The 27003-nt window shown below is 42.8% G+C and overlaps 1 protein-coding gene across 2 annotated transcripts in view; it reads left to right on the plus strand.

The window, feature by feature from the left end:
• Positions 1-27003, plus strand: part of LOC114814243 (putative Polycomb group protein ASXL2) — a 63624-nt gene that overhangs the window by 22961 nt on the left and 13660 nt on the right. Inside the window, exons 2-3 of one of the 2 annotated variants that reach the window (XM_029071944.2) lie at positions 5776-5858; positions 7109-7111. In XM_029071944.2, the coding sequence (XP_028927777.1) occupies positions 5776-5858; positions 7109-7111 (86 nt within the window). The remainder of the gene's footprint in view (positions 1-5775; positions 5859-7108; positions 7112-27003) is intronic. The other variant, XM_029071945.2, reaches the window with a different exon arrangement.

The raw sequence follows: 27003 nt of genomic DNA on the forward strand, positions 1-27003 counted from the left end.
AAGTAGAATATGAATTTAATTCAATTTTGTTGGCGAATTAAAATACTACCCCCTTGTGGTTAGGTTCTTTTTAACACGAAATTTGAACCGGCCAAAGTAGTACTTGTAATATTGGTAATCATGATAATAAATATTTGCCGTGTGTCACTGTGATAGGTGCTGGGGTAGATGAAGTTAATTAGGTTGGACACAATCCCTGGCCCACATGGGACTCGGGGACCAAGGGGGAGGGATAACAGGTATTGAATCCCCATTTTACAGATGAGGAAATGGAGGCACAGAGAAATGAACTGATTTACCCAAGGTCACAGAGCAGGCAAGGGGCAGAGCTGGGATTAGAAGCCAGGTCGTCTGAGGCCCAGGCCTTTGGTCTCTAACACAAAGCGTCGGCGTTGGCACTGATGATTTGTCTCGCATGTTGAGGCAGGTGTGAAAAGGAGCCTTTCATGCTCAGGGAAAGTAGAAGAAGGAAAGATTAATTTTTTTTTTCCCATCTCTTCTACCCTCTTTCTGACCCACTATTGCCACAGCTCCCCAGATGGGAAAGCTGACCAAAAGGTTGGGAGGTTGGGAATTGTCTGATCCCTGGTGTCACCTCTCTCTTGTTCCTGGAGGGGCAGCCTTCCTGAACCCTTTAAAGGTGCTTAAGGCAGGCTCTGCACACGGTAAACGCTCAATAAATACAACTGAATGAAATTAAAGCCCTCCTGATGTAGTGTGATATGTTCCCTCCCCTGGGGGTGAATGGTCCTCATGGGGAGGAGGCAATGATTTGGATATCTTCCCCATAAACATGCCAACCAAGCTATCAAAGAGGAGGAGCAACCAACTTGGAAGGGTCTCTGGTGGACAGGACCAACCTAAAAGGGGGGAAGAAAGTTCTGGGGAGAGATATGGGAGTTGGATGAGGAAGCTTGTCTCTGAGCGAGTGTTCCTTTTCATGTTGTTTCAGGGAGAAAAGGAGAGGACCTGACAAGTTGGGAGGGAGATCAGAAAAGAAAAAGGACATGGAAAGGAAAGCAGAGTGGACAAATTCAGAGGGAGGATATAAAACTTCATTGAGCCACATTAAGATTGGGATGGGGCATTGGTGCGGGGGGAAGGAGTTGGGAGGGTCAGAATGAGGAAAAAAAAACCTAGTGAAAAGAGTAGGCAAAAGAGAGCAAATCATATCAAATCAAAATAAATCAAGGAGATACAGTACCCTCATGGTTTTCAACTTCCCTCACCAATTGTTGCTTCTCCATTTCTTTTGTTGGCTCTTCTCCTCTTCATTTTTAAGCTTCTGATGTTGGCGGACCCTCATTTGGATTCTCTACTCTCCTCATTTTAGAAGCTTATCCACCTATATAGTTTCCACTACCTACTCTATTCAGATGACTTCCAAATCTTCACTTCCAGCCCTGACCTCCCACCTGTTCTACCAAATCATACAGTATTTCATTCTTTGCAAACATCTCCATCTGGAAGACCTGCTGCCACTCTAATGTTAACGTGATCAAAATCGATGTCCTCATCTTTCCTTCTAAAACCTCTCCTTTCTAACTTTCTCATCACTGTTGACAAAATCATTATCCTTCCTAATCTCATAATCAATCATAAGCTCAAAATTTGCTGTGCCTTTGATTCCCTGTTCATATTCAATCTGTTTAAGTACTGGTAGATCTTCCTTTGTATTTTATTAATCTACCTTAGACTCACCAAATCCCGTCGGTTCTACTTTCACAAGGTCGCTAAAATCCTCCCATCCTCCTCCATTCAAACCGCTAGTATGCTGATTCAAGTGCTTATTCTAGCTTGTCTTGACTACTGCATCAACCTCCTCGCTGACATCCCTGCCTCCTGTCTCTTCCAGTCCAATCTATCCTTCACTTTGCTGCTCAGATTCCTTTTCCTAAAAAACTCTTCAGTTCATATCTCCGCACTCCTCAAGAACCTGCAGTGGTTGCCCATCCACCTCCACATCAAACAGGAACTCCTTCCCATCAGCTTTAAAAGCACTTATTCAGCTCACTCCCTCCTACTGTACCTTACTGATTTCCTACTACAGCCCAACCCACCCACTTCACTCCTCTAGCACCAGCTTACTCACTGTGCTTCAGTCTTGGCTATCTTGCCACTAACTCCCTGCCCATATCAAGTGCTTCGTACAGTACTCCACACACAATAAGCGCTCAATAAACATGATGGAATGAATGCATCCTCCCTCTGACCTGGAACTCCCTCCCCCTCCATATATGCCAGAATACTACTCTCCCCACCTTCAAAGCCTTATTAAAATCACACCTCCTTCAAGCTGCCTTCCCTGCTTAAGGATTCTTTTTCTTTACTCTCCCTCCCTCTGCATTACCTATGCATTTGGATCTCTAAGTCCTTGGTACTCATCCCACCCTCAGCCCCATAGCACTTACGGAAATATCTGTAATTTGTTTATATTAATGTCCGTCTCTCCCTCTATTCGCTAAGCTCTTTGTGGGCAGGGAACATGGCTGCTAACTCTGTTGAATTGTACTCTTCCAAACACTTAGTATAGTACTCTGGACACAGTAAATGCCCAATAAATATCCCTAATATGTGTCCAAGGACTTTTCCCCATCCAGGTCACAGACCCACCCTGTGGTCTCTGAATCACCCTTGGTCCATGCCCATTTACTCTTTCACAAACTCCCACTAAACCTTGGACATTTCTAGCTCACAGTCTTTTAATCTGACACATGGTAAAAAATAAACAGCAAAATTCCCACATGTTTTTATAAAATCCTGAGGAGCAAAGACTCAATTTCATGTTTGTCATGAAACAATCAGGTGAATTTTGTAGCTGATCACTGGAGTGGGTTGCAGCAGCTGATCTTGGTGTGTCTTGGGAAAGCTGAGGTAGGCTTCCGGAGACAAGTGAAGTGGTGTGTGGTACTGGGTTCTAGAGGACCCATGATGGACAGCAGATATCCAGGGAGACTGTTGGGTGACCGATTTTCTTCTCTCACTCCCTCCTCTCTCTCTGTTTCCCCACCAGTCACTGTTCTGCTATTTTCTGGGGGCTACCCTGAGGCTGCCTAGCTCATGCACACCTCCCCACTCTGAGACCAGAACTAGAGGGTGTGGGAGAAGCCTGAGGGGCTCTTTGGCAAGCAGGCTGAAGTGCAGATGTTGAAATCCCTGAATCAGAGTGGGACCACTCAAATGGTGGCACACTGTGTGGCTCACGCCATTCACTCCTAGAATCTGATTGCCCCCTATGAGAAATTCAGTCTGTAAAAGCACCCTTGCCTGGTGAAGACATAATTATGTTTCCACTGTGCGTACAAATCTAATGAACGAAATAAAATCAGCTTTCACTTGAAAAATGGCAAAAGGTTGGAATGAGTTATTTGGACAATTTCAAAATGATAAAACTGATAAAACAAAATAGTTTTTTGAAAAAACCCAACAAAAAACAAAATTTAGCCACAGGATGTCACTCATGATTCACTGTTAGATCCCAAAATAAGTTTCTGTGGTTGCAGGTGTCCCTCTTATAAAGGCAGTTATGAATTTAGGAGATTGGAAACCCTACAGTTGGGATCTCCAAAGATATTGAAAACTGTTCGCTCATCTATTTTTGGTTCAAAGCGAAATATACTCTACGAACTGAAGTTGTCCTTTTTTTTCCATAAGCCTGTGTGTGCACTTCACTTCCTCTTCTCTGACTCCTTTTATTTGTAGTTCTTCATATAGATTTAACAATCTCATTGCAAGCTTAATGAAACTTGGGAATTACAGATCATTGTCTTAAATTTAAAATATGTGTATGTCCATATCTATCTTATGTCTTCAATGTTGATGTAAGTCCCTTCATGTTAGGCTAAGCGCAGAACTCCATCCTTATTTTCTAGGCCAAGTTATCAGAATTGGAGTTCCAAATTGGAACGGTGGTCTGTCGGACATGATGGGAGAGGGAGTTCCAGAGGGAGGATGTGAGCAAGGGATGAAGATGAGATTGAAGTACAGTAAGTTGGCATTAAAAGAAGTGAAATATGCAGTCTGGGTTGTAGTAGAGGAGTGAATTTTGGAAAGGGATAGCTGACTGAGAACCATAAAACTAATGGTAAACAGTTTCCATTTCCAGAGATGGGTGGTAAACTGTGGAGATTTTTGAAGCAGAAGGAGACGTGCACAAAATCATTTTTTAGAAAAATGACCTGGGTAGCAGACTGAAGCATTGGCTGGAAGATGAGGAGTTCTGTCTTGCTCGTGTAAGTTTGAGGTGTTGGCGGGACCTCCGAGTAGAGGTGTTTTGAAGGCAAGAGGAGATGTGAGACTGCCAAAGAGGAAGTGTTTATCTGGTAGTCCTCTGCTTGGAAATAGTAATGGTAGCATTGTGACGGTGGGCAAGTCACTTAAATTCTCTGGGCCTCAGTTACCTCATCTGTAAAATGGGGATGAAGACTCTGAGCCTCACGTGGGACAACCTGATTACCCTGTATCTACCCCCGTGCTTAGAACAGTGCTCTGCACATAGTAGGCGCTTAACAAATACCAGCAGTATTATTATTATTTGAGTTCCCCATGGGACTAGATGTAGCTGGAGAATAATAGGGGACTCAAAAGAGCCTTCAGGGACTTCCCTAGTTAAGAGGGTGGGAGCCAGAGGAGGACCTGTGAAAGAGACTGAGGAGTGGCCAGAGCGATAGCTCAAGGACCAGGAGAAGACAGTGTCAGTAAAAGTTAGATAATGTTTCCAGTAGAAGGGGGTGGCCCACAGTGTCAAAGGCAAGAAGGAGGTTATTAGTGACCTTGGGGATGCATTTCTTAAAGCAAAATATGTGTGAATCCTATATGGATTAAAATAAAATATTACCTTATGAGGTGTGGAGGTGACTCTCTAATTTCAACCCCCCATGATGGTCTTGTTAGATTCTTGTTAAATTAGAGAAGCAGTGTGGCCTACTGGATAAAGCACAGGCTTGGGAGTGAGAAGGACCTGGGTTCTAGTCCTGAATCTGCCACTTGTCTGCAGTGTGACCTTGGGCAAGTCACTTAACTTCTCTTTGCCTCTGTTACCTCATCTGTAAACTGGGGCTTAAGACTGTGCGCCTCATGTGGGACAGGGATCGGGTCCAACCTGATTATCTTGTATCTACCCCAGTGCTGAGAGTAGTGCCTGACACATAGTAAGTGCTTAACAAATACCATTAAAAATTTTTTTTTGAGGTATATCAGGGAGGCAGAGTGGCTGACCTTTGTTCAATAGGGCTGAATGCTGCAGTACTATCATCTTGCTTGAGCTGGTCGGAAATGATAGGATTGCTGAACTAGAGAAGATTTTGTCATTTGATTGCTGGGTGATAAAATTTTTGTGCTATACTGTGCTATTATGCTGGCAACATTTGGCCTGGCTGTTTCTGTGGTCGTCAGCAAGAGTGTTCAGAGGTGGGTGTGCCTATGGTCTAACAATAGTATATTGGGATGGATATTGAGCTGGGAAGCTGTAAATGATTCTATCTCTCCACGGGGAGATATCTCCCTTCCCCCTCCCCCCAACCAAATGTCACTGGTTCTTGGACTTCCTTGTCCCCTTTATTGTTGTTTAAAATCAGGGATAGGCCCATCCCATGCATTAAAGTGGATCATTGGACTTCTGTTGTAAAGGTGTTAAACCATCCCTGGCTTGTCATGTTGATTTTTATGTGGATAAATTCCATTTATGAACTCTAAAAGTGTAGATCTAAATATAACAACATAGGTTTTAGAAAAAACAAAACCATTCCAGGTAACACTGTCCATTTTGTTTGCCAGGTCCTAGAAAAATACCCCAACACCCCGATGAGCCATAAAGAAATTCTTCAAGTTATCCAGAGAGAAGGGCTGAAAGAGATCAGGTGAGTTACCTTAACTGCTGCAATCGGTTCATCATACTTAGCATTTAATATAAACCATGTGCTCTGAAACTGAAGTGTGTAAATTTTGAGTGCTATACTCCATATCTTCCTTTCCTTTTCCTCATAATTTGACTCAGTTCTTTAGTATTACATGTCTTAAAAGATGTAGTACAAATTTTGAAACCCCCCTTCTAAAAGACGTCAGACTGCAATGAATGATTAGAGTGAAAATAATGAAATTATCTTCCAAGTAAGTGAGGACCTAACTTTGTGAAGAACAAATCTGCCTCAGGCCAGCTTAATGTCCTTCTGTCACAAGGGCCTGGCAGACAGGGAGAAGGATGTACTTTATCTGGACTGTTTTTTTTCTACGACATCAGAGGAGTAACTGAGTCTAGCTTTTGTAAGGATGGAGGGTGTTGGAGAACAGATGTTCCCTGGGTGGACTAATGGGCAGTGAGGGGTGGCGGTGAGCAAGAGACAGCAGGGGCCAGAGGTGGAGGTGAATGCGACATTCTTCTCCAGCTCGGCCCCAAAATAATAAAGTGCGTATGTGCAGGTTGCCCAGCAAATGAAGAACGACCACAGTTGGGCTCCCCTGTCATAGACAGTGCACTATGTGGGTATTAAATAACTGATGGTGTTTAACTTAGAATGGTGAACGAGACTTGGTCTGGAGACTTTGGGATCTAAGGGAAGTAATGTGCCACATGCATTCTCGGTCCCTGACAGTGCTTTTCTTTCTGGAGAAGGAAGGGCAGTGAGCGAGTAGGTGGGCCACAGTGAAGTGTGTGTCAGGCTTTTTGTGTGCACAGGATACACTTACATCTTGACAGCTGTGTAGTGCCAGTACAGTGCCTTAGTACCAGGAACCAGCAGGCAGTTGCCTAGGTAGCTGCTGCGGTCTTCGCCACCCATGGTATTTGGCTGTTTTTCAGGATCGTGGTTGGCCTGGCCACCTCCCGGAATATTATGGGTCGTTCTTTGGTTGGCAGCCTGCACAAGGAATGGCAGAGCCCCAGCAAACGTTCTCCTACTTGCAGAGTCAAGATCTGAACCCAGGGCTACAATTAGCCGAGCTAATAAAGTACCTGTTAACTGACCGGCGGCTTAATTTAGCCCTGGGATTGGGGCAGTAGGGTGTGGACCAGGGTTGCTAGACCCTCCTTAGTTGTGAATGGTGAAGAGGGGGTCTAAATCAATGGAGAAGCAACATGGCCTAGTGAATAGAGCACAGGCCCGGGAGTCAGAAGGTCATCATCTTCCTGCAGAAACGATCTGGGCATGTCACTCCCCTTCTTAAACAACTCCAGTGGTTGCCTATCGACCTCCGCTCCAAACAAAAACTCCTCACTCTAGGCTTCAAGGCTCTCCATCACCTTGCCCCTTCCTACCTCTCCTCCCTTCTCTCTTTCTACCGCCCACCCCGCACGCTCCGCTCCTCTGCCGCCCACCTCCTCGCCGTCCCTCGGTCTCGCCTATCCCGCCGTCGACCCCTGGGTCACGTCCTCCCGCGGTCCTGGAACGCCCTCCCTCCTCACCTCCGCCAAACTGATTCTCTTTCCCTCTTCAAAACCTTACTTAAAAATCACCTCCTCCAAGAGGCGTTCCCAGACTGAGCTCCTCTTCCCCCTCTACTCCCTCTGCCATCCCCCCTTTACCTCTCCGCAGCTAAAGCCTCATTTTCCCCTTTCCCTCTGCTCCTCCACCTCTCCCTTCCCATCCCCACAGCACTGTACTCGTCCGCTCAACTGTATATATTTTCGTTACCCTATTTCTTTTGTTAATGAATTGTACATCGCCTCGATTCTATTTAGTTGCCATTGTTTTTACGAGATGTTCTTCCCCTCGACGCTGTTTAGTGCCATTGTTCTCGTCTGTCCGTCTCCCCCGATTAGACTGTAAGCCCGTCAAACGGCAGGGACTGTCTCTATCTGTTGCCGACTTGTTCATCCCAAGCGCTTAGTACAGTGCTCTGCACATAGTAAGCGCTCAATAAATACTATTGAATGAATGAATGTGTTCTAATCCGGGCTCTGGCCCTTGTCTGCTGTGTGACCATGGGCAAGTCACTTGACTTCTCTGTGCCTGTTACTTCATCTGTAAAATGGGGATTAAGAATCTGAGCCCCATGTGGGAAATGGACTGTGTCCAACCCGATTTTCTTGTATTCCCCCCCAGTGCTTAGTATAGTGCCTGGCACACAGTAAGCACTTAACGAATATCACAGTTATTATTAATAATAATATATATTGAGAGTTCACTGTGTGCAGAGCACTGTACTGAGCCCTTACAAGAATACTATATAACTGAGTTGGCAGTCACGCTCCCTGCCCACAAGGAATTTAAACCGTTCCTCCAGCTGCCAAGTAGCAGGCTCTGGAAGAGGCACCTGGGCTGAGTTCAGATGGTAAACAAGGTAAGGAGCTGCCTAGGACACTTGCAAGATGGCCACCATGTGAGGACACCATCAGAAGGAGCAGTGTTGGGTCCCACAGTCCATGGGACTGTCCCTCCCCACCCTCAATGATGCACTTCTGTGGCTGCCATTTTGGAAAAGTGTCTTTCTCTTCCCGGGAGCATGTTTGGATAGGCACTGAACTAGAGGGGGCCAGGAAGGGCAGTGACATGGGGAAGCGGGAGCAAGGACAGAGCAGGAACATCTCTTTGAAAGTAGCCTTGTCAACACCTGGCTTTACCTCTGCGGCAGCATGAACTGCGTCAATCCCTAGTTGGCGTGGGATAGTCACTTCCACAAAACACTGTGTATGATTTCTTCACGTTGTACTTTGCAGTATATGACATGATCACGTCTTCTGTCACGGGGCTGGAAGTTAAGGCTTTTGCTTCAGCGGGCCAAGGAACTGAAACTGGCCCTCAATAGGCTTAAGGGAGAAAGATGAGAAAATTAGAAATCGATCAATGGCATTTATTGAGCGCTTACTGTGTCCAGAGCACTGTACTAAAAGTGCTTGGGAGAGGACAAAAAACAGTTGGTAGACATATTTCCTACCTATAAAATACAGTGGTATAGTGAAGTGATATTTCCCATAGCCTTGCATGTTATAAATGAAGATATGTTCCAGAAAAAAAATATGAATTACCTGTATGAAACTTCTGAATGTACAATTCCTTTCTGCTGTATTGTTCAACATCATCAAGCAATTGTTTAATCTTTGTTAGTTATGACATACTTTGAACCTAAAAACCTAAAATTTTCTCTCAGATGCTTTAAAGAAAATCATTCAAAACTACAGAAACATAGAACACATAACAAAAACATTCAGTAACCTACCCGGCAAATAACACAGTTAACTAGTAGCATAGTGATTGTCTTATGCTCTCCAGCAAACCGTGATGCTCAGGGTGTGCTCCCAGGCTAGGTGACTGGTACTGGCCCTCATCCCTCACTTCCAGCAGGCTGGGTCCTTCCAGGGAGGGCAGAGGGGAATTCAGTCATTTCCACTGAGAGGCCCATCTGTCTCCGGCTCTCTCCTTAGACCCATGGGCCTTGGCTCAGTCCCTTAAGCAGGACCCTCCTGAGTGCTTGTCTGAGGGCCCCTGCCTTTGCCGATTCCTGTCTGTTTTTCAGGCCCCCTCCCCCTGTCATCACTGGGAAATGAATCTTGCTGTGTGGAGCCTTTGCATTTTAACTTCTTAACAGGTGCTGCACCAGTCACCCTGTCCTCTTCTTCTCCCTGCCTATTTCATCCCATTAAAGGGTTGCAAGCTAGCAAATGAAATGTGGCCCTGGGGGGAAGAGGTGGGCATGAGGAAGAAGGGAATCAGGAGGTGGGCTACAGTGGCCGCTTTGGAAATGGATGAGAAAGGAACCCTGCCGCCCAGTTGAGCCCGTTTGGAATATGGGTAAAGGGCTTGAAATGCTGGCAAGAATTATGGAGGATGGAATGAGGGAAGGAGGGAGTGGGGAGGGAATTGACATAGTGACCGGATGTAACTTCAGGGATGGAGTTTACAAATTCTCAGTGTTGCATGGTGTTAATATTTAAAGCACTTATAAAAATCATGTGTGTCCAGTAAAATCTCACATACATGAATTTAAGAGATAATAGTTTAACAAAATGATCTATCTGTACTTCAGGAAGTACTGGTTCACCTTAAGATGTTTGACAGCCAATCCATTGTATTTATTGAATGTATACTATATGCAGAGCACTGTATTAAGAGTTTGGGAGAGTACAATATAATAGAGTTAGTAGTCATGTTTCCTGCCCACAAGAAACTAACAGACATTAATAGAAATATATTATGGATATGTAAATAAGTGCCCTGGGGCTGAGGGTGGGGTAAATAAAGGGTGCAAACCTCAGTGCAATGGCAGCGCAGAAGAGAAAATGAGGGATTAGTCGGGGAAGGCCTCTTGGAGGAGATGTGCTTTTAATAAGGCTTTAAAGGTGCGGGGAGTGATGGTTGGGTATGAAGAGGGAGGGAGTTCCAGGATAGATGCAGGATGTGGGTGAGAGTCGGTGGCGAGATAGATGAGATAGAGTAGGTTGGCATTAGAAGAGCAAAATGGCTGGCTTGCAGTAAGAAATGAGAGGTAAGGTAGGAGGGGACAATGCGATTGAGTGCTTTAAAGCCCAATGGTAAGGAGTTTCTTCTTGATGTGGAAGTGGATGGGCAGCTGGTAAAGTCAGAGGGAGGCTAATTTAAGGAAAAGGTCCAAAAGTGGAAAATAAAGAACCGGCACCTTTTTGGCAAGGATTTCAAAGCTTTAATGAGAATCCCTGCAGTTGTTCTGTTGGAGTGTGTCCATCCTCTCCCACCTATTTAGATTTTGAGCCCCTTGTGTCTCATCCTCCAGGTGTCTCATCCTCCTGCTGGTCTTTGGGATCTGGCTGGGGCCTGTAAGGTTTCTGCACCCAATCAGATCTGGTCAGGGGTTGCCTTTCCTTTCTTTCCTCATTTTCCTCTGTCTGGATCTAGGGCCAGCCAGGGGATTTGAGAGCCTACTCAGGAAGCCATATTTTGGGAAGCCTTGCCCCCCAGAATCACACCCAGTTCAAGTCTCACCCCTAACTCTCATGCTCAAAATGAAAAGTTGACAACTCTGAGGACGATTAAGTGGTGCGAAATATTATCTCCACAGGTTAAAGAGTCCAGGATTACGCATTAGAAGGCTGGGAATTAAAACGGATATTAAAGTGAATGTTTTGTTTTGCAAAGGTTGATGACCAATTGTTCACATCTAATGAGGATAAAGCAAAAGGAAATGAGCTTATATTGCAACAGTGCTGATTTAAGTTAGATTTAAAAAGAAGTTCCTGACAGAGTTGTTTAACACTTGTATAGATTACCACGATAGGTTATTGAATCTCCTTCACTGGATTCTTATCTATGTGGGATTATTTGTGTGATTTTTGGCCTGGAAGTAAGACTTTGACTTACTCGACTCACTTTCAATCCTGTATTTCTGTTCAAAAAGTTTTCTTTCAGTTGTGAAAATATATTTTTATGCTGTCATAACATTTTTGATGTGTGACTGATGCAAGTTCCTTTCTGCCTGAAAGTACCAACCTGAACCAGTTCTATTTCCTCTTGCTGATTTGCATGACTAACTTTGGGACCTCTTATTTACCTCTGTTGTCTACAAAAACACATCCACACATCAAACAAATAAAATAATAGTGTTTCCCCTTTGAAATATTTAATTATATTCTTCACTCAGGGTAGGGGGAGATTTTGTGTACATTATAATACCTCTCATCAGAAAGTGAAACAAAGCAGTCTCTGGTCCCAGTTGCACCTCATTCTTGCCTTGCTTCTTTGAGCAAAGAAAAGTGCAGTCTTTACGGGATATTGACCTGCCATCTTCCCTGTGCCTGAGGTGAGTGCTACTTCCTGATTTTTTTGGCAGGTCAATTTAGTAAGTATTTATTAAGTAAGGTCTTACTTCCTTTCTTTATTTCTCTGAAATCCAGTAATAGAAAGTGAGCATCCAACTGGCTAAAACTTGGATGCTTACTGAATCCCTCACCATTTCCCAGATTCCTCACCATATAATAACCATCAGGATTTTCTCGCTGCTAGTTCAGCCACTCGGGGGCCTGTCATGGAGCTTGTCTCCAATGCATCTGGTGAATTTTTGAAGAAATCACATGTATACTCCCAGAAGGTTCTAAGTGGTCTTCACAGTCATCCCAGGTAGAATGTTATGGCAGCACAATTGGGAATTCTTAGAGTCACATTTAATTTTGATGAATTTTGTGTCAGAAGGAATTACTGGGGCTTTCATTACTAAGGATGAACAAGTCACTTTAGGAATGGTGGTGTATCTGAGATCCCTTCAGCAGTTGTGAACTGTAGAAATGGTAGAACTTCATTAACAACTTTGTATGTGCCAAGCACTGGACTAGATACAAGATAATCAGATCAGATACAGCCTCTGTCCCACTTGGGGCTCACTATCTAAGAGGAAGGAAAGACAATTTGGAATTCCATAGTATCACTTTAATACCTCATTTAAAGGAGGTTACAGTCCTCCATACAACATATGTTCAGGTTCCACATTTTTGGGAGCCAATCTTCACCTAATTCCCACTATAAATCCCGAAGGTTTTGCCTTCAGATAGAAAGGCTGACTTTATGGTGCTAGTTATACAGTAATGAGATTTTTTAAAAGAAAGGTTCAGGAATTTCAATTTAACAAACTTTTTTCACTGCAAAGGGTTAAAGCTTGTCTCACCCACATTATTATTTTACATTTATGCAGTGCCTTCAGAGGAAGTGACAGATCTCAAAGCTGTTCTTCATTTCCTGTGATATATAAGGTAAACCCAAATCAGTAATTTTTTCAGGAAAGGGAAAAATCAGATGCCAATTGAAGGCCTGCCTAATGTCCTGAAAGCGAGGTCCCAACTTTAACTAGTAAAGCTCTTCATCTTTCTTAGCCTAGTGATTATCTGGTTACCTTTTGACATCTAATTAAAATAACAGAGTCTGTTTCAACCAGTAGTATTTATTGGATGCCCACAGTTTGCAGGGCCATCTATATTACTGTTTTGTCTAAAATACCTGGAAACTTGTCCAAATTCCTAGGAACAGCAAATTTCAGGGCTGAATTTACTGACCCTAGTGAATCCTCTGTTGCTTAATGGCCCAGGAATGCTGGAGGACCCTCTCTGGGCCAAGCTAGGATGCTTCTCATTTTGGAGCTGCTGCCTGGGATATATTCACCCCTGGCTCTCTCCCTGCCAATGTTGGCATACCAGTGGGTTCTAATACCCTATCCAGTTCAATCATTCTATTCCATCCTTCTCTTCTACCCCTCCCCAGCTCAGTTCACTCTCCTCGTTGCCAGGGAACCAGCTTCACGAGAGAGTCCTTGCCTAGCACGGCCCAAACTCTCTCCTCCTTTTTTTCTTTTCCATTTTCGCCACCTATAGTTCGTCTTATGGATCATTTGGTTTCTGGGAACTCCCACATGAAGTCAGATCATAACGGAATGCTACTTTAGCATATTCACTAGGAACTCATATCTGCTTTTACTGGTCGTAAATCACACCGACACTCATCGACTCGTTCCCAAAATAGTCTTAAATTTTAGGCAAAGATGGTATTTCTTCCCTCTGAGCATTTTTTGTTCTTCTGACTGGTCTTCCTTCTCCTTTATATTATTTCATGATAAAACAGTAAGCTTGCAACTCGCTTATGATGTTGGGCATGTAAATGGCACAGTGGAGACTGACCCTCAAATCATCAAACCACTATAACTATTAACATTTCCTTGATGATTAAAAAAAAAAGCCACACACAAAGCCCAAACAAAACAAAGTTCACTTTTGTGTTCAAAAGAACTAAGGAAAAGGGGAGCTGAAGTTGGGAGCTTGATCCAGGTTAGCCTTTTCCATTCTAATGGAGACTATCATGGATTGGTTGCAGACCAGGTATATCTGGTGATAGGCAAGAAACCCTGGAGAACTCACCTAGATGGACTCCATATCTGTCAGATATCAATGCCATCTGATTGGATATAGTCTCTGACTGTAAACTTGTTGTGGGCAGGGAGCATGTCTGGCAACTGATGTATCGTACTCTCCCAAGCTCAATACAGTACTCCGCACATACTAATCATTCATTACCATTGATGATGATGAAAAATGGTGATGTCCAGTTAGATTTTATGTATGGTGGAGGTGGGCAAAATAAAGTAAATTGTACCTCTATACATTATGCCTCTACCTACACAGATAACTGCTTTTCCATTGTCATCATAGACATCATCATCATCAGTGGTATTTATTAAGTTCTTATTGTGTGCTGAGTGCTTGGGAGAGTACAAACACAACAGAATTGGCAGACAGGTCTCCTGTGAACTTAGAGTCTAGAAGGGGATACAGACATTAATATGTTATAATATATATCTTACTGATATGTTTGTAAGTGCTGTGAGGATGAGGGTGAATATCAAATACCCAAAGATGTCAAATCCAAAAGCATAGATAATGCCAAAGGGAGAGGGAGCCCGGGAAAAAGAGGGCTTTTCCGTGATTAGGATAATGTCTCTGTCTTGTCCATAATATTTAACCTGCTTTTGCTCCCCCTTTTAACCCATGTTCCACTACTCATTTTTTTTGAGGTCCTCGATTGGTCTCAATAGCTTCTTGCTTTACTTTTCCTTTGAATCTTCACCTTCAAGTTTCTTTACTGCTTTCTTCTCATATATTCGTATCTTCACTATCACACTCTTCTTCTAAGCCCCTGTGCTTTTTTTTTTTCCCCACCCATTCTCGTGTCTGTCTTTAAATCTGGAAAAATCTCCTGTTGATCTATTTGACAAACTACCCCTCCCCCTCACATCTTCTGCTTCCTTTTGTGACACTGATTTTTTTTGATTCCTGTTTCTGATCCACCACAATATACTCCTTAAAGACAGCATATGGAGTTGGTAATGGAGTTGGCACCACCTTTAAAAAAAAATTTTTTTTTTAAATGAATCACTGCTGAAGGAAATCTCAGAGGCTACAGTGTTCCTTTTCTAAAATGAAGCTTATCTAATTTTTAGCAGATTGATGTCCTGCTTACTCAAGCAAGGCTGTTTCACCTGTTCCTCCAAAGAAGTGTGACGATGCTAGTCTTCCATGCCAAGCTTATTTTATAAACCCTGAAAACAGTTAAATTCCTAAGAATTCTGGCAGAGACAGCAAATATCCAAGTATCAGAAACAATTTACAGTGAGTTTATCTTCCTTATTTTTCCACCTGTTTAGACCAATCTCTCTAGCTGGATTCATTTACATTTTTGGGGTTAGTTTTGAGATAGCATCAATTTAATTCAAGATTTTAAAATGTACCTTCTGTGGCTTCAGAGTATGGTAAAATTCATGAAATTCATGAGAACAGCCTGGTGTGGTGGATAGAACATGGGCCTGGGAGTCACTCCTTCATGGGTTCTAATCCCGGCTCCGCCACTTGCCTGCTGTGTGGCCTTGGGCAAGTCACTTCACTTCTCTGTGCCTCAGTCACTTCATCTGTAAAATGGGGATTAAAAGTGTGAACCCCACATGGGGCAACCTGATTACCCATGTCTACCTCAGTGCTTAGAACAGTGGTTGGCACCGAACAAGTGCCATCATTATAAGCGCTTAGTACAGTGCTCTGCCCACAGTAAGTGCTCAATAAATACGATTGAATGAATGAATATTATTATAGTTAAAATGATATAACCACACTTATAAAATAACTATTACCATTTAAAAACAGGTTGTACCACAATTCTAGTTGCCAAAATGAGTCAAACTGAATAGTTAGGTCTTATACCAGGCCCTGAGGTCAGCAAATTCATGTTTTGTCTAGTCAGAGGAAGCAGGGAATTTCCAAAGATGTAAACGCTCAGCAGAAAAGACTGCATGTGATTCCTCTCACTGCCCGAGTCTCATAGTTTGTGTTCCAACACCTGGAAAAATGCTGGAAATTTTCATTTCCATTTTTAGGTATTGGAAGTAGTACATTTTTCTTCTTTTTTATAGTCTATCAAATGCATGAAGTTAAATGCAGTGACAGAACGGGTAGGCTTAGACTTAAAATTTATTAGAAAATGGTAGGTTTAAGCATAAAATAATAGACTAAGGGGAATCCATATTTGCAGCATTGAATGCCAGTTATAGAAGAAGAGCACTGCACCAGTACTTAGGTACAAATGCAGATTTATATTTTCAATTTTCCAGCTATTTCATCCTGACATTTATACTACTTGATACATCCTTACTCTTTCTTCTGCTCCCTCTACTTGTAAAAAAAAAAAAAATTAGCTTTTTCTGTCTTCCCATTAAATTACAAGAACCTTCAGGACAGAGATTGTGTTTGCCACTGTTGTATTCTCCCATAAACTTAGTAGAATCTTTTGCACTCGGCTTTCAGTAAATGCCATTGACTAATTCCATACCTTCAAGGAGTTTAATAACCTGAGGAGAAAGGGAAAACAGTAGACAAAAGTAGATGAATGAACCTTAATTAAGAGTGAGAAGATAGCCACAAGAAGACACATGAATAAATAATACTGAGCTGGATGATGGGATGGCATGACTGGAAAGATTTGCTGGGAGGGTGGTGGTAATTGGGGAGCCCCTCCAGGGAGGAGGTGACTTTTCAGGAGACCTTTGAAGGAATTTGGCGGGAAGGAAGATATGAGCAGTAAGTGCTGAGAAAAAAGGAGTGTGAGAGAAGCAGAGTGAGTGTAAGGAAAATCAAATCCTGGCTATTGCAGAATTCCCATAGTTAAAAGATCAGGTGAGGAAGAAAACTGGGGTGGAGCTCAGGTGAATACTGAGGGTGCAAAGTCAAGGTTAGGTAGAGTGTTTTGGAGGAGGGCATAGTCATGTTGAAACCAGCAGACTGGTTAAAGAGGATTAGGCCAGAGGAGAGAGTCACTGACAACCTTTAGTAAGCAGAGAGGAAGAGGCAGCTATGGTGGAGCCTCCTTTGAGGAGCACAGACAGGATAAAGAGCAGGGAAGCAGCATAGCTTAGTGGACAGACCGTAGGCCTGGGAGTCAGAAGAACCTGGGTTCTAATTCTGGCTTTGCCACTTGTCTGCACTGTGACCTTGGGCAAGTTACTTAACTTCTCTGTTCCTCAGCTCATCTGTAAAATAGGGATTAAGACTGTGAGCCCCATGTGAGATAGGGGCTGTGTCCAACTTGATTAGCTTGACTGACTCATGTGTACGCCTGCATTTAGAACAGTGCTTGACACATAGTAAATGCTTAACAAATACCACAGTTATTATTGTTATTTTCTGAATCATTACCTGGAGTTGGGTCAAGGGAGGGTATTTTCAATATGGCATCTTTAAGGCAGGGAAAGTGGTGGGACCCCACCCTTTTAAAGAGTAAATGGGTTCCGAGGCAAAGATTAACAGGACGTAGATTTTTGAATCCTGACAGATCTCCTGGGAAACAGTTGGGAAGAAGGAGAATGCGAATGAGGTAAGACAGGCAGGAATGAAATCTCTCCCGAGGAAAGAATCCCATAATGTGTGTATCGTTCCATGGTTGATTTATTTTGGTTAATATAGCAGCTTGCTGTAGAGCTAATTGTTAACTTAGTCTGAAGCGCACAAATAGTTTGGGCAATGACTCACACTAATCTGTTGTGAAAACCCACATCTTAGCATAGTCTTAACTGACAATAGATAATGTACTTTTAGTTTTTTTGTGGGTTTTTGGACTACTGGAATTTCATAGTCCAATTCATGAGTATTAATTTTGTTTTCAATTGTGGGTACCCCAACAGATTTCAGTAAACTCTGTTATTTTATAAAGTAGTAGTATTTTTTTTTAGTGGTCTTTGTTAAGCACTTACTTTGTGCCAAGTACTGTACTCAGCCCTGGGGTAGATACAACATAATCCACATGGTCACAGTCCCTGTCTCCCATATGGGGCTCACAGTCTAGGTAGGAAGGAGTAGGACAGTGCTCTGCACACAGTAAGCCCTCAATAAATATGACTGAAATACGATTGAGTGAATGTAGTCGCCATTTCACAGATCAGAAAGCTGAGGCCTAGAGAAGTTAAGTGACTGGCCAAAGATCACAAAGCAGACAAATCGTGGAACCAGGACTAGAATCCAGGTCCTCTGACTCCTAGTATTGCTTATTTGATTCCAAGCTACAGAGCTCCCCTTTTCCCTCTGCTCCCTCTACTCCCCCTTCACCTCTCCGCAGCTAAACCCTCTTCTCCCCTCTTTCCCTCTTCTCCTCCCCCTCTCCCATCCTATCCCCTCAGCACTGTACTCGTCCGTTCAACTGTATATATCTTCATTACCCTATCTATTTTTTTAATGAGATGTACATCACCCTGATTCTATTTATTTGCTATTGATTTAATGAGATGCTCTTCCCTCGATTCTATTTATTGCCATTGTTCTTGTCTGTCTGTCTCCCCCGATTAGATTGTAAGCCCGTCAGAGGGCAGGGACTGTCTCTATCTGTTACCGATTTGTACATTCCAAGCGCTTAGTACAGTGCTCTGCACATAGTAAGCGCTCAATAAATACTATTGAATGAATGAATACCTTTATAATTACTGTACTATTCCAAAATGAGAAGCAGTGTGGTGTGGTGGAAGAAGCATTGTCCTGGAAGTCAGAGCACCTGGGTTTTAATATTGGCTCTGCCTCTTCTCTGCTGTGTGACCCTGGGCAAGTCACTTAACTTCTCTGTGTCTCAATTCCCTCATCTGCAAAATGGGGATTCAATACCAGTTCTCCCTCTTAAACTGTAAGCCCCATATGGGACCTGATTATCTTGTGTCTACTCCGGCTGTTAGTATGATGCTTGGCACCTATTAAGTGCTTTAATATTATTATTGTCATTATCATAAATCTTTGAACTTATTTTTCATCAGACCCAGAATTGATACCTGCAGCCCTTCTGCCGAAGATATCCCTCTCTACTTGCCGTCCTCTTATGTAATAGGAGTTGGGGAGTAGGAGGGATAGTGTCAGGTCTTCCCAGAGCCAGAAAGAGGTTTCGGAGAAGCAAAGGACCCTTCTCTTGGTGCAGGGGTGACCAGCCCCAACATTGAAAAGCCACAACTCCAATATTGCTCTAGAAATTGCTCCAAAAGCACTCACAGAGGCTGGTAACTCAAGTCTTTCCCTGAATCCACCATCTGCAGCTCTGGCCCAAATGATTGCTGGCTGTAGTTTGGCAAGGCTCAAAAATGCTCACAAGGCAGTGGCTTGCCAAGTGAATGCTCATCATTCGTCAGATTCTGGGAATAATCTACTTGAAGGACTCTGTATTCTGGGTGCTGCCTATCCCCGCCCTGGAACTAGCTAGACTGCAAGAAAAGATGGGGGTAACTGTACTATTAGACTTACCAAAAGGCTGGTGGCTGTGATGTTGTCTCGGGAGTCTCTTTGAGTCCTCCCCAAAAGTAATTTTCAGGTCTTTTCTGCCTTTGCTCCCCTCACTTTCCACAGACATTGGACCTGCAGCAGACTGTAAGCTCCTTATGGGCAGTGAATGTGTCTACCAACTCTGCTCTTCCAAGCAGTTAGTATAGTGCTCTGCACTTAGTAAGCACTCAGTAAATACCATTGATAATAACAATTGGTTGATGATCAAATCAGTGGTATTTAAATGGTTAACGTGTGCAGAAGACTCTTCTAAGTTTAGGCTTTGGAACTTTTTTTTATAAAATGGTACTGTGTGTCAAGTGCTTAGAACAGTGTTTGACACATAGGAAGGGCTAAACAAGCACTACAACAAACAGACACTGTACTAAGCGTTGGGATAGATACATGTTAAATCAGGTTGGACACAGTTCTTGTCCCATATAGGGGATCACAGTCTAAGTAGAAATCAATCGGTTGTATTTATTGGGCGCTTAAGGTGTGCAGAGCACTGTACTAAGTGCTTAGGAGAGTCCAATATTGGTAGACTTGTTTCCTGCCCACAAGAAGCTTACAGTCTAGGAAGGAGAGCAGGTATTGAGGTAGTCCCCATTTTACAGTCGAGGAAACCGAGGCCCAGTGAAGTTGGAGAAGCAGCGTGGCTCAGTGGAAAGAGCACGGGCTTTGGAGTCAGGGCTCATGAGTTCAAATCCCAGCTCTGCCACTTGTTGGCTGTGTGACTGTGGGCAAGTCACTTAACTTCTCTGTGCCTCAGTTCCCTCATCTGTAAAATGGGGATTAAGATTGTGAGCCCCACGTGGGACAACCTGATTCCCCTATGTCTACCCCAGCGCTTAGAACAGTGCTCGGCACATAGTAAGCGCTTAACAAATACCAACATTATTATTATTAAGTTAGGTGACTTTCCGAAGGTCACACAGCAAGTGTCAGTGCTGGGATTAGAATCCATGCCCTTTGACGCCCAGGCCCGTGCTCTTTCCAGAACTGCACAGGCTAGCTCTCTGTGATTCTAGAACTGGTGAGACTTTTTCTCTTTAGAAGAACCTCCCAAGCTTACCATTGGCCAGGGGATATTCTGAGGGCATATGGCAAATGGACAAGCTGTTTCTGAGATTGCCCAATAACAGTGATGATAAAACTAGGTCATTGTGGGTGCCTGGAAATATTGGCCTGGCCAACAGGAATTAAGTGAGGCATTCTGTGAAGGTCCCCGGTCCAGTTTGCAGCCTCTTGAGCAGGGCATGTTCTGGGAACCAGATGGACCTGCTGAAATTTCTTTGGCGATTTCTGTACAACTACACAACACAACTTGACAAGGTGCTAAAAGTTGGTATTTTCTGTTAAGTCTAAGTGATTTGGATTATTTCTATTGTTGTGGTGTACTTTTGCTGCAGATTTAGCACAGATTGATGCTGGGAGATAGTTGAGATGTTTTTTGGTGGCAACTAATACTAGATTCACCTGTTTCTCCAAAAATGACGATTGGATTAGTTAAGTGTGGAGTTTTATTTTAGCTTTTGTTTTTATAATCAGCATACAATATTCCTTCCCGTCATTTGCAACTTGAGCAAATGACTAAACAAAAGCTTACTATCTCAGCTACTGTTTGTATCCATGATGATGTTTTGGCAATTTCATTTAATCTAGGTGTTGGATTCTGGTATCGGTCCAAAATTTGACAATAGCCACATCTTGACTGTGAGAGGAATGCTGTATAATGAAATGGCAAGAATGATGACACACACCCAAGAGATAAGCACAGAAGGACAATGGGTCCCTGTTACTAAAGGAAACTGCAGACTCTTTGTAGAGTGGAGGAAAGGGGCAAGGGAAACATGTAAATGTTCAAACTCTTTAGACTGTGAACTCTATGTGGGAAAGGGACTGTGTCCAACGTAATTGACTTGTCTCTAGCCCGGCCCTTAGAACAGTGTTTGACACAAAGTAAGCGCTTAACAAATGCCATTTAAAAAACAAAAAAAATAAAAAATAGCTGCTGTGCACCTAGCCGGGATACTGTGCGTCTTCCAGCCAGACCATATTCAGTCCATTTGAGGGGCATGAAGAGATCCAGTCATGGGAAGTAGCTTCAAGTTTTCAAGTTTTGAAGTCTAGGAGGATTGAAGAGATTTATTGATGGGGAGCTGATTTCACCTTCTCCCTCTGTCTTGCACATGGAAGCTGAAATGGTAATTAGTGCCAAGAGTCCTTAATGAACCTCTCCACTAGTAAATGATAAATTAGATTGGTTTATTGGCCCTTAGAAGCATCACCAAGATAGCAGGGGCCCAGGGGCTTTAGACAGTGCTTCAAAAATATAACTCAACCATAGTTAAACTCCAGGTCCATCAGGCAGGCCACCCTATAGATCCAGGATTATATGTAAATCTCTCCAGTTGATGCTGATCTTGTGCTTCATTTGAAGGAAGTCTCTACTGCGTGAATTGTTCAGGATCACAAGTGCAACAGGGCTCCACTTGGTGCTGTTGGGGCAGGAGCTCCTTTCCAGAATGTGGTGATTCCCTCATTAGACTGTAATCCCCTTGAGGACAGGGGTTCTCTTAATTTTATGGCATTCCCATGTTATACTTGGGAATGCCTTATGGAGGGCTCTGCACATAGTAGGCTCTCAATAAATACCCCTGAGTGGAAAAAATGAATACTCTACCCCAAAAAATATTCTAGATTGTAGGGTCATTGTGGACAGGGAACTTGTCTACCAACTCTGGTGTACTTTCTGAGTGGTGTACACACAGTAAGTGCTCAATTAAGTCCTCCATCAGGTTCATCCGTGCCATTGAGAACCAGTCCTCTTGTTTTCTCATGTAAGAATGCTTCTGGAATAGCTGAATATTGTTTCCCACATAAGAGGGTGTCAATGATAATGATTTCTTAGCCAAGATGCTCCTAGATGGTCTGTGGCACTTGCTCCTTGCTAGTCCCAGTTGACTTGGGGTGACTTGCTTTTCTGCCCACTCTGAAGTTGTCAGCGTCTCTGTTTTCCCCAGGGTTGTCACCTTCTTGGAAGGGGTCCATCTCTGAAGAGGGCCTTGCCCCCCCCCAAACCTTCCTAATGAAATATAATGAGCCCTACTTGGCTATACAAAGGTTGGTGTGCAAATCAATAGGTGTGTTTGAGAATCTGGTCAAGCATGGTGTCCAGGTAAGTAGTTGGAAGGGGCAGCAAACCTCTCTTGCAAGCCTACCTTTGCAGACTGCTAGCAATAAGCAGTTGGGAGATATTGTGCAATCTAAGCAAATGGTGTATATGTGAATGGGTGTGTGTATATATAAGTAAAATATCTTGTATTCGTACAAAAGTTCTTTCAATTGCCAACACTAATGAAGCACCTCCGCCAAACTGATTCTCTTTCCCTCTTCAAAACCTTACTTAAAAATCACCTCCTCCAAGAGGCGTTCCCAGACCGAGCTCCTCTTCCCCCTCTACTCCCTCTGCCATCCCCCCTTTACCTCTCCGCAGCTAAAGCCTCATTTTCCCCTTTTCCCTCTGCTCCTCCACCTCTCCCTTCCCATCCCCACAGCACTGTACTCGTCCGCTCAACTGTATATATTTTCGTTACCCTATTTATTTTGTTAATGAATTGTACATCGCCTTGATTCTATTTAGTTGCCATCGATTTTTACGAGATGTTCTTCCCCTTGACGCTGTTTAGTGCCATTGTTCTCGTCTGTCCGTCTCCCCCGATTAGACTGTAAGCCCGTCAAACGGCAGGGACTGTCTCTATCTGTTGCCGACTTGTTCATCCCAAGCGCTTAGTACAGTGCTCTGCACATAGTAAGCGCTCAATAAATACAATTGAATGAATGAATGAACTTCACTATAGGAAACTGGTGTAGTCAAGTATTTTATTTTGCATTTTTCCATTAGTCGGGTAAGTATACATAATCTCATCTGAGGATTGCTTGTAACTTCCCGTTATCTTACCTCCTGAAAGCCTAAATAATATTGGAATTGGTTCAAAGCATTTCGGGCTCATTGCTGAGTTCAGCAGTATTATATTTGGGCTTATCTGAATTATGCTTCAAGTGACAATCTGTTCCCTGGGGGCTTGGGGGTATTGGGAGGGAAGGGAAGTGTTTTATATTTTTTGTCTGAGTTATTGGTTTAAAAAAACATTTTAAGGGTTTCTTTTTCCCTTCTCTTGGGTTGCAATCCATTTCCAGAAGGTAAGAACTGCTATTGCTATTCCAAAGCTATTGTGTTGTACAAGCTTAATTGAACCTAACCCACAGATGCATGAGTTTTAGATAAGAAACAAATTGCTTGTTGCACTTAGGTCTAGAAAATTAAGAGTCCAGTAATAGCAATATATGTATGGTTGAAGCTTTTATTATTAAATCTGCCTTTTTGCGCATGCTGTGTGCAGTAGACGTGTAGATCAAAATGCTAGTATGATGCCTGTGCTGCTTGTGAAATTTATGGAGTATGCCTATCAGTCTAACCGCATGGGAATGCCTAGCTCCTTACAGATTTATTAACCCTGGAATTGTGGAAGAATGAGAACTTGGTTTTGGGGTGTGTTTTGTGAGCAAGTGTTTAGGACCAATTCTTATGCTTTCTGATAAACATCAAGAGGGAGGGGGTATGTACAAAATTAAAAATAAGACCTTCAGACACATGTAACTCTAAAAATTGGATAAAAAATATTTCCATCGACATAGTTGGTCAGGGGGAACCTAGTTATCCCCTTGTCATTCCTGAAAGCTTCCTTCTGAGGCCAAAGTGAATTTAGGAATTTAACAGCAATGGAAGAATTAAACCTTAGGCATGTTACTTAACTTCTCTGTAGCATCACTTATTTCATCAGTAAAATGGGGATTAAGACTAAAAGCCCTATGTGGGACAGAGACTGTGCCCAACCTGATTAGCCTGCATCTACCCCAGTGCTTAGTACAGTACCTGGCACATGGTAAGTGCTTAACAAATACCATTAAGAAAAAAAATAAGTGAATGCAGCAGTGACTTTCCAGTTTGGGGTTCCTGTAGTGGCCAGGCATTTTGCCTTCCAGGTAGGATGGATCTCTTCTCCTACTGTGACAGGTCTAGACTGTGAGCCCGTTGTTGGTTAGGGACTCTCTCTATTTGTTGCTGTACTTTGTACTTTCCAAGTGCTTAGTACAGTGCTCTGCACATAGTAAGCACTCAATAAATACAATTGAATGAATGAATGGTGAATGCAAATAGTAATTGGTTTTGCTCTTGCACTCTGAAATGACTTCGCAAATGGCACAAATTTAAAAAAAGAAATTGCATTTTAGAATCAGTCCAAAGTCTGATTGAGAAGTCAAGTGCTTAATGATCAATTGTATTGAGGGCTTATATGTGCAGAGCACTCTAGTAAGTGCTTGGGAGAGCACAATACAACAGAATTAGACATTCACTGCCCATGATGAGCTTACAATCTAAAGAGGGAGATAGATAAAAAAAATGTTGGCATTTGTTAAGCGCTTACTATGTGCAGAGCACTGTTCTAAGCGCTGGGGTAGACACAGGGGATACATAGTAAGCGCTTAACAAATAACGTTAAAAAGTTTGCTGTATGTTCCACGTACCTTTTTTCATAAAATGCTAGGGATTTTTCTATGATTTTTGCATTTCTATGGCACCTGTTTCCATAGTCCCTAAGCACTCAGATGAAGGCATAATAGAACCATAGCTCTCTTTGTTTGCATATTCTGTAAAGATTAAGGGAAAGGCAGTGGAGTTTCTTTCTTGAACAGATCATAGGTAGATTGGATGGGAAAACAGGGCAAAAATTAAATGTTTTCAAGCAGCCTGTAGTGCCGGTAATTAACACTGCCTCAGAGCCTGAAAGAAATTAGAATGTGTCTAAAAGGACTGAGGCTCTGGGAAAATAAGCATTTCAATATATTGAGTAAACGATGTTACTGGTAGGGGTGAATAGGAGTAGCAGTTTTCTCAAATGACAAATGATGATTTCATGATTGGAATCAACTGGGTTTTTTGTTTGTTTGTTTTTCCCCTTGGGTTGGATGGGCAAGTTAGTTGCTTTCTCTTCTCATAATTTGTTTTTGCTTCCTCTGGCTGTTGACAAGATCTCCACTGAATCTGCCCATTTTTTTTTGGTTGTGCTCAGGGAAGGCTTTTCATTCTCCATTATTTAATTTCACAAAAGGAAGCTCTATTGCCTAGTACCTTTCTCTGATAAATAGCTTAATTAAATTAGTCTTTTATAGCTCTGGAAGGGAAAAGCAGTTCAGTGGACAGCCAATCCAAACAAAATGAGCACAGACTAGTTGAGGTAATTGAAATTTGTCCAAGATTTTTCCTCTCTTCATCCTTTGCTCTCCTCCTCCCCCCCATTTTCTTTTGATCATCCAACCAAACTTATAGTGGTTTTAGGTAGTGTTTGTTCAGATAACTAAGATTAAAGTAATCAGTTGTCTCATATTCTTAATGAGCTAGAAAATGTCTGTATTATAAAACCCAATGAGGTTTTTACATGAAAGAGTTAATGTCTTGGAGGCAGAGTTTCCAGATCATGTGAAGGCTTTTGACTATGCTGGGGTATAGCATTGTTCAGGGGTAGAAGTAGGTGGTCAGTTGCAAGAGTTTAAATGGAGGTGCTAATAAATGTGAAAGGGATAACACTGACAGTCAAGCAAACTCGGGGGAGGAGAGATTTTGGAACCAGTCCTCAAACATCCTTCCTCTCTTCCCCCTCTTCCAAAGATCCCTCCAGCTTTACCTTCCCAGTCCTGAATATTGTTTGGACAGAAAATCCTATACCTACTAGACTTGCACCCCAACCATGAGGCTCCCCGTGGTATCATTCATTAGTATTTATTGAGGGCTTACTGTGTGCAGAGCACTGTACTAAGCCCTTGGAATGTACAATCTGTCAACAGATAGAGACAATCCCTGTATCGCAGGCCTCGATCTGTTCCATCTCCCGAGTTTTGTTGGGCTTCTAAGGACATAGGTCTGCCTGCTAGTTCATGCAACAGTAATCCAGGTATTTTGGGGTTCAGGGTCATATAGAAAGACCTGAGATGGGGCTGAAAGTGGAAAGCTTCGGGCCCCCTAGGACTTTGTCATATCCACAGCTGTCAAGGAACCCATGAAGAGAAGACTGAACAAAGGTGAGCAACATGGTAATATGTATCATTTGGAAGGGGAGACAGCTGGGACAACTGGACAGAAAGAGTGAGTCATAGGAAGTAAGCATAAAAAAGGGAGGACATATGGCAGATATAAAGGTGAAGGAATAGACACTAATGATATGCCACAAATCTATCCTTTGATTTCTAGATTAACTGGGAGCCGGTTGCCTAATCCATTCCAGAAGCATGATACCTGTTCTCTAGGAATTTTCATTCTAAAAAGGAAATCCTCAACTAGCATTACATTTAGTTTTTTTTAAAAAACTACCAACCTGAAACATGTTTACCAGTGTGCTTGTGTAGGACATCATAGGGATTACCTGTGTACAATTTGATTATCTTGTACCTACTCCAGTGCTTAGCCAAGTGCTTAAAAATTGCTGAAAGTGAATATTAATTAAATTATACACAGGAGTGGCAAGTCCTACTCAAAAACATGCTAACTCCTGCCAGTCCCCAGTTGAGAGGAATAATGAACTCATGTGTTTGACACTTGAAAAAAAAACAACCCAAAAAGCTTTTTGGTTCTTTCAAGTTCTGGCTTTGATGGGAGTAGGGGCAGGAGATGGAGGAACGTAGGGGTCTATGCTGAGATAAGTAGTGGGGTAATAAAGCTAAGA

This window comes from Ornithorhynchus anatinus, chromosome 9 (assembly GCF_004115215.2).
Source record: "Ornithorhynchus anatinus isolate Pmale09 chromosome 9, mOrnAna1.pri.v4, whole genome shotgun sequence".
Taxonomy (NCBI): domain Eukaryota; kingdom Metazoa; phylum Chordata; class Mammalia; order Monotremata; family Ornithorhynchidae; genus Ornithorhynchus; species Ornithorhynchus anatinus.